The sequence below is a fragment of the Dendropsophus ebraccatus genome, chromosome 15 (genome assembly GCF_027789765.1).
Source record: "Dendropsophus ebraccatus isolate aDenEbr1 chromosome 15, aDenEbr1.pat, whole genome shotgun sequence".
Lineage (NCBI taxonomy): Eukaryota > Metazoa > Chordata > Amphibia > Anura > Hylidae > Dendropsophus > Dendropsophus ebraccatus.
Window position 1 is genome coordinate 7,110,378 of NC_091468.1, and position 11,799 is coordinate 7,122,176.

At 41.2% G+C, this 11,799-nt stretch overlaps 1 protein-coding gene across 2 annotated transcripts in view; it reads left to right on the forward strand.

The window, feature by feature from the left end:
- The window catches only part of OTX1 (orthodenticle homeobox 1), a 9,743-nt gene extending 544 nt beyond the window's left edge, over positions 1-9,199 (forward strand). The window contains exons 1-4 of one of the 2 annotated variants that reach the window (XM_069954372.1): positions 527-596; positions 1,189-1,384; positions 4,022-4,173; positions 7,300-9,199. In XM_069954372.1, coding sequence (XP_069810473.1) covers positions 1,288-1,384; positions 4,022-4,173; positions 7,300-8,073 — 1,023 coding nt within the window. In that variant the 5' untranslated portion in view covers positions 527-596; positions 1,189-1,287 and the 3' untranslated portion in view covers positions 8,074-9,199. Of the gene's footprint in view, positions 1-526; positions 597-1,188; positions 1,385-4,021; positions 4,174-7,299 lie in introns of those variants that run through there. The other variant, XM_069954371.1, reaches the window with a different exon arrangement.
- Positions 9,200-11,799: the final 2,600 nt, after the last annotated feature.

Sequence of the window (11,799 nt, forward strand, 5' to 3'; positions counted from 1 at the left end):
ACTTGTTTGCTTAGTCGCCCGGTCTCTCCTCCTCCTCCTCCTCCTCCTCTTCCTCTTATACAACACAGGGCAGCGACACTTGCCAAAAAATGTCTCCTAGAAGAGATAGTAATAATCCAGCAGGTAGGATAAAGGAGGGCTCCAACCTCCAGGCCCCCCTCCCCCTCTCTCTGATTGTAGGGGGCTGCATCCACCTGGTTAGGATGAGTTATGTAAATGGCTATTCGTGTGGGATCTCCATTAATTACCCCCGGGGGGGGGGCGCTGCTGATCCGCCGATCAATGGGGGCCATCTGCAAAAGGGAAGAAATACATTACAGCTGCTTCAACCTCATCAATTTGTGCGAATGTAAAGTGAGGGGGGGGGGTCCCCATTTATTATGTCTTGTTGGCTTATTGGGGGGAATGGCAGGCCGGGGCGGCTGTCGCTGACTATGGGGCGGCTGTCGCTGACTATGGGGCGGCTGTCGCTGACTATGGGGCGGCTGTCGCTGACTATGGGGCGGCTGTCGCTGACTATGGGGCGGCTGTCGCTGACTATGGGGCGGCTGTCGCTGACTAATCGGCTCCTCATCCCGGGGACTGGGGGAGTTAAGGTAAATATTTATCCTGCCCGAATTTTGAATTTGTTTCTCAGGGTCTCACGGTAAAAACGGTTCTAACGGTCACGGTGGGGGGGGGGGGGGGGGGGGCTTAATCATCACGGAATTCAAATTCACATATACTGATGTATATATACTGGCCATATATGTAGATGTATATACTGTACAAATTCGTATAATACTTCATATATACTCTCCATATTATATATATATATATATATATATATATATATATATATATATATATATACTCTCCATGCCCGTGTATACTGTACATTATATATATATATATATATATATATATATATATATATATATATATATATATACTCTCCCCATACCCGTATATACTGTACATATATATATACTCTCCCCATACCCGTATATACTGTACATATATATATACTCTCCCCATACCCGTATATACTGTACATATATATATACTCTCCCCATACCCGTATATACTGTACATATATATATACTCTCCCCATACCCGTATATACTGTACATATATATATACTCTCCCCATACCCGTATATACTGCTGAAGGTAAATTCGTCCATTAATTTGTGTTTTTCTTCTCCAGATTTGGTGGGAAAATAATATAAATCCTTCATGATCTTTGTGTCCGTGTGAGGAACCTTCAGCTTGTGGATAATATTGGGGCGCACAGGAAGCTGTTAGCATGATGTCATACCTCAAACAGCCCCCCTATGGCATGAATGGTCTGGGGCTCACAGGACCCGCAATGGATTTACTCCATCCATCGGTGGGATATCCAGGTAAGAATCCCCCCTCATCCTTTTATACAATCCCCCCCACCCCACCCCTATAGAATCCCCCCCACCCCTCACCCCTATAGAATCCCCCCCCCCCCCCCACCCCTCACCCCTATGGAGCCCCCTGTATTTTTGGGTCGCGCTCTCCAATCTTCTGCAAAACTACAATTCCGCGATCTGATCTGATGGGGGTTGTAGTTGTAGTTGTAGTTCTGCAAGTGCTGGAGAGACACAACTTTGGGCTCAATGTCCAATCGCAGAGGAGGAGACTTGTTTCCTTAGTAATAATTAGTAACAATCTGTCATCTACAGATTTGTAATATTTTTATATACTGGAAACTTTTACCGATCAGAAACTTCTTCCACCATCTGAGACTTTACACAATGGGACAGAAAAGTTTTCTAAAGTTTTTAGTTTTCAGCTTCTGGGATCTCGCTGCGGATTCCTTCTCCCTGGGATCTCTCCAGAGCTGATCACCTGTAAGGAGGGAGTGAGGCCTAGTGGATCCCAGTGTAACCAGCAGATCAGCCGATCACTAGAAACCGGCGCAGATCTAGAATCCCGGATGTGAATTTCCTTCTGTACACACACACTATTATATTACAATCACACACACTATTATATTACTATTACACACACACACACTAATATATTACTATTACACACACACACACTAATATATTACTATTACACACACACACACACACACACACACACACACACACACACACACACACACTAATATATTACTATTACACACACACACACTAATATATTACTATTACACACACACACACTAATATATTACTATTACACACACACACACACACACACACACACTAATATATTACTATTACACACACACACACTAATATATTACTATTACACACACACACACTAATATATTACTATTACACACACACACACACACACACACACACACACACACACACACACACTAATATATTACTATTACACACACACACACACTAATATATTACTATTACACACACACACACACTAATATATTACTATTACACACACACACACACTAATATATTACTATTACACACACACACACACTAATATATTACTATTACACACACACACACACTAATATATTACTATTACACACACACACACACTAATATATTACTATTACACACACACACACACTAATATATTACTATTACACACACACACACACACTAATATATTACTATTACACACACACACACACTAATATATTACTATTACACACACACACACACTAATATATTACTATTACACACACACACACTAATATATTACTATTACACACACACACACTAATATATTACTATTACACACACACACACTAATATATTACTATTACACACACACACACTAATATATTACTATTACACACACACACACTAATATATTACTATTACACACACACACACTAATATATTACTATTACACACACACTCACACTAATATATTACTATTACACACACACACACACTAATATATTACTATTACACACACACACACACACACACACACACATTATATTATATTTTCATCAACATTTCCCGTGTATATTACTTTCTGAAGTTCTATCACAGACCCCAGAGTATTTCTCACCCTCCTGCTCTGATCACTAAAGAATATGGAAATACAGCTACATATATATATATATATATATATATATATATATATATATATATATATATATATATATATATATATATTATAATATAATTAGTTACATATAGATTTTCTGGATGATACAATGGGATAAATGTAAACATTCATTTTGGTGCCAGAACACTCGGGCTGCGACCCTGAAGGGTTATTGATAAAACACGAGAATCTCCGGGAATCTTCGATTGAAAACGATTATTTACTATTACTGCGAGTCTGCCCATAATCACCTGTATATTAATACATGTGTGTAATAAATATATTGTACACAGATATAACGTATCTACCATATATCATCGAAACTATAAGTAACTAAAAGTAACTTCCACTCTCATTCCCCTACAGAGATGTATGTACAGGACACAGCAGGAGGCCAGGCTGTATACAGAATCCTATATATTATATATCTCTGCCCCCCCCCCCCCAATAGTAAATAATCATGGAGTGTTAGTATCTGTGGTATCTGCTATATATGATATATGGGGGAATATTCCTATGGGTGATATCTGTTATATATAATACATGGCACTGGGCCCGTCCTGTCCTCTCTATATAGTGTGATGCGGAGATTATACTAATAGTCAGAGCTTTACCTTCTGTTGTATCAAAATATTTACAATTCTAGAGGTTTAATTGAAACTATTTAGAATTATAGAGAAGTTTATATAATTTTTAAATATGTGGGTTTCTTATTGTTTTTGTTCTAAAATCTATAGAGGGGCCCGGTACCCGGTATGTTTGTGTGTATATAATTATATATATATATATATATATATATATATATATATATATATATATATATATATATATATATATATATATATATATATATATATATATATATATATATATATATATATATATATATATAATATATAATAATTATATAGGCGCCCGGTCCCCTGTCTGCTCTGAGCCCCATGTACTAATAACCCGCTCCGTATCCGCAGCCACCCCGCGGAAGCAGCGCCGGGAGCGCACGACCTTCACCCGCTCCCAGCTGGACGTGCTGGAGGCTTTGTTCGCCAAGACCCGGTACCCGGACATCTTCATGAGGGAGGAGGTGGCCCTGAAGATCAACCTGCCCGAATCCCGCGTCCAGGTAAGAACCAGCAAGGTGACCCCAAACCCTGGTGACCCCCATATCCCGCCCCCCCCCCTATAGTCAGTCTTTTTCTCTCTGTTATCAGCCAGTCCGGGCTTTTTGTTTCTCCTTTAATTTACTGACAAATATTTAATGAATGAAATTACAACAACCTGAAAGAAACTTTACACAATGACCCGTGAGAGAAGCTGCTGCAGAACCTCTTGGTGTCATCACTGCCCATAAAACCAAAGTTATAAATCCTCTCAGATTATAATGGTTGATGCCGGCGGGAAAGCTGCGACCTGTGGGACTCCAGCTGCTCCAGAACTACAACTCCCAGCATGCCCAAACCCTGCTGCTGTATCTGATGGCTGAGGCCGCCATATTGTCTGTAGGGCTGGAGATGCTGGATACTATAGGTGCCATGTGTAGGAGCTGTGTGTATAATATATATATATAGTATATAATATCTGTATCTATCAGCCCTAATAGAGCACTATGACTATGAGCTGCAGCTGCTGGATCAGGATCGGACGATCAGTATATACAGCCCCGCGTCTGCTCTGTGACTGTGTATAGATTATGCGGCTACAAGGGGCTATCATTTTTTTTTTTGTTTATTTGCTTTGGTTAAGAGTAAAAGTTTTTTTTATTTTTTAAAGGATATAAATTTAATGTAACTTTAACAATTTAAAACAAACGTAACACAAAAATATGAAAGAAACAATCGGATTGGTTGTATAAAATGTAGCGCCTCCTATAGAAGGCAGCCCCCTACCTGTCCTGTCTGTATATACTATATTCGTTTCTAAAAATAAATAATAATAATAATATTGCTGTTATTATGGCTTATTATTTTATTTTAATAATCTAAAACTGTTGGGTAAATCTGATTGTTGTTTGATACAATGTGGCTTTAGGATCGATTATTGCTTATTTCTCAGCCTCATTGATCCCAGTGAATCCCATCAGGTCCTATAGATCCCTTTATACACAATATTCTTTTATTTGCGGTAAACTTTTTCACAAATTATTCAATTTGAGAGAAGAAAAAAAAAAATACAACGAAAAAAGAGCCAGAGCCCGATTTAAATATCCGGAGTTATTACACACACAGCCCCCGTTACACTACACTATTACACACACAGCCCCCGTTACACTACACTATTACACACACAGCCCCCGTTACACTACACTATTACACACACAGCCCCCGTTACACTACACTATTACACACACAGCCCCCGTTACACTACACTATTACACACACAGCCCCCGTTACACTACACTATTACACACACAGCCCCCGTTACACTACACTATTACACACACAGCCCCCGTTACACTACACTATTACACTGCTGATCTCCGGGTCCCCCGCTCACCGCCGGCGCTGTTACGCACGGACCGACAGCCGGCGGGGTAGTGCGGGGGCTGCAGGAGGCTCCTCGGACCATAACGGAGAGAGCGTTATTCAGAGCAGATGGCGTTAGTCGTATCCGTTCTGTCCTTCGATCCCATCGTCTTTCGATACTGATTGGTTCCAGAATGAGCGGATCTACAATTTAAGCTGCAAAAAGTATACTCCCCCCCCCCCCCCCCCCCCCCAATACATTTTTTATTGAATTTCAGATCAGGAAGAAACAAATCTAAAACCCCAAAGTCGAGGAAGGTGATGAAATAAAACGCAAGGAACAAATATATTCACAATGATCGGGTTACCTCCTTCTGTTGTGATGAATCTGATCGATCATTTCCTCTATAAGAGCAGAATAGTCTATAAATTTAACCTAATGACCTCTGATCCCTGAATGTTGGAGACTTCATCTCCCGGCAGGATGGACGCTGGCAGAGCATGCTGGGAGTTGTAGTTCTGCAACAGGTGGAAAAACCTAATGTTGAAAATCATTGTACTAAGGTAACGTTTCCCAAACTGCGGCTGAAAACTACAATTCCCAGCATGCCCTGCCAGGTTGGAGATGATGGTGGGGAAGTTATATACTGGACTATACTAGCAGCGAATCCTGGCAGAATATTACAGGGGTACAAACAGTGTGTGTGTGTGTATATATATATATATATTATTAGTGTGGTTTCTTATACTTTTATATTCTTATATCTCTTAATACAAATACACAGGTACCATGTATGGGGTGCACATTACATATCCAGTCTTGTCTCTTTATTGACTGTTGTGAGATCTATATATAATGTGGAGCTTTGTGTGTATATAGATATATATTATACACTCATCTGCCATAATCCTATAGGATGACCCCGTCCTCTTATTCCACCATCTGTCTCCATTCACACTAATACACGGATCCAGTTCTCAATCTCCTCTACACTAGACTTATATTATACAGTTTGTGTGTATATATATTCTCACTTATACAGCTTGTGTGTATATATATTCTCACTTATACAGTTTGTGTATATATATTCTCACTTAGTTGCAAGCTGTATATCCTGTCTCCATATTATATTGTGCTTTGTATGTGTATATATATATATATATATATATGTGTGTGTATGTGTATATTATTTATATATATATATATATATATATATATATATATATATATATATATATATAATACATACACACACACACACACACACACACATATATATAACACATCTATTATACACACATCCATCTGCCATAATCCTATAGGGTGACCTGGTTCCCTTATTCCCACTGTTCTCAGACTCTTCTAATATATATAATGTATATTCCTGTTATATACAGGGGCAGATTAACTTTACCATAGGCCCCGGGCTGTTCACCAAGCTGGAGTCCCCACCCCCCCACCCCTCTGTAACTATAGCAGCATTAGTGCGGTGTCCATAGTACAGGATATAGATGTCATGATCTCCTGATTTGTACAAAATTGTGGTAAAAAAACCTGTGACTTTTTGCAAATGACGGAGTTGCAGCCAGGAGACAGTACACAACTGAAAGTATAAGTCTGTTTGGGCAGCCATGGGCCCCCCAGGAGCTCAGGGCCCCGGGCTGCCGCCCGAAACGGCCCTATTATAATCTGCTGATTTTTTTTATATGTAAAAATGTGTGTATAGATATATGCCATGTAATCGATTTATAACACGATGTTCGTTCCCTTCTTGTCGTTGCTTCAGGTTTGGTTTAAGAACCGTCGGGCGAAGTGCAGGCAACAGCAGCAGCAGCAGCAGAGCAGCAGCGGCACCGCAGCCAAGAACCGGCCGACTAAGAAGAAGTGCAGCCCGGCCCGGGAGAGCTCCGGCTCTGAGAGTAGCGGCCAGTTCACACCACCTGCGGTCTCCAGCTCCGGATCTTCCTCGTCCTCATCCTCCTCCAGCTCCGGCTCCTCTGGTAACCCCGGCCTGGGCTCCGCAGCTGCGGCTCTGAATGGCAGCACAGCCTCCTCTATCTGGAGTCCGGCTTCCATCTCTCCCGGCAGCGGCCCGACCCCTGGCGCAGCCCCAGACCCTCTGGGAGCTGCAGGCAGCGCGTCCTGTATGCAGCGCTCCGGCTCCTCTGCCGCTGCCTCTTACCCCATGACCTATAGCCAGGCTGCGGGCTACACACAGGGCTATCCTGCCCCATCCTCCTCTTACTTTGGGGGGGTGGACTGCAGTTCCTATCTGTCCCCCATGCATTCCCACCACCACCCTCACCAGCTCAGCCCCATGACTCCTTCATCTATGTCCAGCCATCACCACCACCACCACCTGAGCCAGACCTCCAGCCACCACCACCACCATCACCACCACCACCAGGGCTATGCCAGCACAGGACTGCCATTCAACTCCTCTGACTGCTTGGACTACAAGGACCAGGCTGCTGCCGCCTCCTCCTGGAAACTCAACTTCAACTCAGCTGACTGTCTGGACTACAAAGATCAGGCCTCCTGGAGGTTCCAGGTCTTGTGAACCAAGGACCATAAGGGTTCTGGAACCGTAGACTTCAGTGTAAGGAACATCAGGCTGGAGCTCCTCAGTGGTGTCAGGAGAAGACCAGGACCCCCCAGTGGCTGGGGTGGAGACCCCCTATGTCCGTCAGTCTGTGTCTGGACTTGCTCTAGTAACTCCCATCATCCTCCTGTGAATTATTTATTGGGCATCTGGACTGTGATGTCGGCCAATAATATGGGAACGCTGAACTTTCTACATTTATTTTCCTTTCCCATCGACTTCTATATATTTTTTTGGTCTAAGCCCAAAGGTGGTCACTACAGCTAAGGTGTATATAGTCGGGGGAGCCCCTTGTATGGTCCGTGCAGCTCCCCGCATGCGTGCGTCCTCGGAGGTGTATGATATAGGACTCGCAGCCTCTTGCTGCCTGTAGCAGCTGATACCTGTAAATATTCGGTCCGTTTCTAGGACCTGTTTTATTTTTAGTTTAATAATATTGTTCTCGGTCTATTGTCTCCTAACAGTCCCTTATGTGGAGAAACCAAAACGCTGACAAGACACTTGGGGGAGGGGGGGTTGTGGTTCAACTGCGCACGTTGTCACAAATATCTTTTACTAGTGACTCCCAGGGGTAAAAGGGGTTAAATTTAGCTCACGTAATAGAAACCATGTTGTTCACAAAGATGGCAGCACAAGTCTGGTTGGAGTCTGGTGCCAGCCACCCGCTACTCTGGTGTAGGCCTCAGCCTGTGCTCTATTAGAGGCTTTGATGATGTCATTGCTCACATCTCTACTATGGTTTAGGTTCTTTTGAATCTTTATACAGTCCACAAAATGGCCGCCGTCACTCAGTGTGGGTGACAGCAGCATCATGGGGAGGCTTCGGCCTGTGGTTGCAGTGTGTATTAATAGGCATTGTATGTAGTATCACTTCATTTTGTACCGTCCCTTTAGTTGAATTGGCCTCACGGTTCGGTCTCCACTCAGCACTTCCATTTGTGTCACTGAAGATTCGCATCAGTTCGTCCCTGTGTAGGTGGAAATGAATTTAAAAAATGTTTGTAAATTTAATAACCTGGTCCGTCACGTCACTCCCAGTGTAAGGGAAGCACATATCTACATCCCCCCCTTCCCATAATAAAAATCAGACTAATTGATTGGCCGCCTCCGTGTCCTCCTTTGTACAGTGGCATCAATAGCCGGGCGCTGCGGGGGATGGGGGCAAGGAGAATGCCCAACCAAGCAGGTCACTAATATACTGATTATACTATTAGAGCCTCACCAGACTTCACCTTCCATTTTTATACATTTTGTAGGGTGTTTTATCTATTTTATTTTCAAAATATTTATTTTTCCCTTAAAAAGGAGAAAAAAAGAACAAACGTTACAAACACATTAGCTGAAAGTCTAGAATGAAATCTGAAAAAGCGATATATTTTTTTTACACTTAAATTTCTTTAATTTTGTAGGAGTCCAATGTGTGTGACTATTCTAAATGTAGGTTGGTGTTTATTTTGTTCCAATACTGTATATTGTGTGTGTGATTTATGGAAAAGTTGTAGCAAATGCGTCTACGTAAAGAAAAAAAACTTTTGTAAAAGTTGAGCACAACTCCCGGATTATGCAAATTTTTGGGTGAATACTCAAAACAGGCAGATAAAAAAAAAAAGGAGAAGAAAAAGTTGCATCTAAAAAAAAAATCACCTGTTGATACTGGTTCATAAATAGAACTTCAACCAAAAATGGGCGAAAAATCAAATTATTCACTTAAAAATAGGCGCAAAGCCCTTGATAAACTTCCCTTGTGACCTTTTTGGGGTTTTCCCTAATGTTGCGTTTACACAGAAAGATTTATCTTTCCTTTATGACCTGATCTCTGAAGCTCAAACCAGGAACAGACTATAAACAAAGATCCGTCAGATAAATCTGTCTGTGTAAACGCACCATTATGCTATGTTTACACGAAGCGATAATTCGCCCGATCGTACGATTAATGATTTCGAAGTAACAATTTTTTTTTATAGCGTTTAGATGGAACGATATATCGTACAGAAAATTTGTTTTGCGATCGCTTAAGCCTATCTCGCACATAGGAAAAATCAGTGAATGACTGTTTACACGGAACGATCTGCGCATTTATTAACATGTTCAAAGATCAAAATGAACGATTTTTAGCTAAACGCTTGATCGTTCGCCGCGTTTACACGGAACAATTACCGCTCAGTTATCGCGAAAATTCGCCCGATAATCGTTCTGTGTAAACGTAGCATTAGACTTCTCAATAGAACGTAAAATGGCAAAACACGTTTGAACAAAGAAATGTTGCTTTGGGAAAAAAAATTTAACCTGCAAACACTAAAGTGAATCGGCAAGTTTTTTTTAATTTTTTTTTTAACATTTTCAGAACAAAAATGCTCAAACTTTTACAATCCTGTGTGAGTAGATACAACCCGGTTACCCACTAATAGTGTTTTTTTTTTTTTTTGTTTTTTTTTTTTTTAAAGGAAACATGTAGACGTCCTCACAGGGAGAATTATGCCCGGCAGCGTCTGTATACTGCGCCATCTTCTGTTAATATGGCCGTCTGGGGGCTGTGTGTATGCTCTGCAGGTTTATTCTTCATGAACAGATTTTTATTTTGTCCGGACACATTTGACCATCTTCTAAATTTTTTACTGTAACCTTCTCGATCCTTCTATACAGACTGTATTGGCCGCCATGTTGCTTACCCACAGATGTCTCTGGAGAGTTGCCCTTTGCTCTCAATCTGAGATGATGAGGCTTAATAATAATAATAATAATAATAATAATAATAATAATAATAATACATATAAAATATATATTTATCTTCTTGAGCGCCATAGACATGATGAAGCGGCTGTAATGGCCGCTTGTCTGTCCCTGTACGTGTAACATAAGAGGTAGAGGAGCTGATTCAGGCTACAGGATCCCAATGTGAGGGGCCGGGGTCGGTCTTGTTCCTACTGGTTTTCTGGGTTTCATTTTGATGTATTTGGGGTCAACCTGTTCCAGGGCCCATATGTAACTGTAATGTTTGTGCTCTCCAGCCTGTAGTGATCTGGGATGTTGGGAGTTGTAGTTTTGCAATAGGTTGGAGAACATGGCTCTTCAGATTACTGATAAGCGAGACTTATGGTGCGTTTACACAGACAGATTTATCTGACAGATTCCTGAAGCCAAAGCCAGGAATGGATCTGGAAAGAGGAGAAATCAGTCTTTCCTTTATGACCTGATCAATGATGATAGTCTGTTCCTGGTTTTGGCCTCAGAAATCTGTCATAAATCTGTCTGTGTAAACGCACCATAAGGCTATGTTCACACTACGTATATTTCAGTCAATATTGTGGTCCTCATATTGCAACCAAAACCAGGAGTGGATTAAAAACACAAAGGCTCTGTTCACACAATGTTGTAATTAAGTTGATGGCCGGCATTTAATGGCAAATATTTGCTGGTATTTTAAAACAACGGCTGTTATATTGAAATAATGGCCGTTATTTACCGTTATATGGCGGCCATCCACTTAATTTCATCATTGCGTGAACAGATCCTTTCTGTGTTTTTAATCCACTCCTGGTTTTGGTTGCAATATGAGGACCACAATACTGACTGAAATATACGTAGTGTGAACATAGTTATGCTGCATTTACACAGATTTATCTGACAGATCTTTGAAGCCAAAGCCAGGAACAGACTATAAACAGGGATCAGGTCATAAAGAGA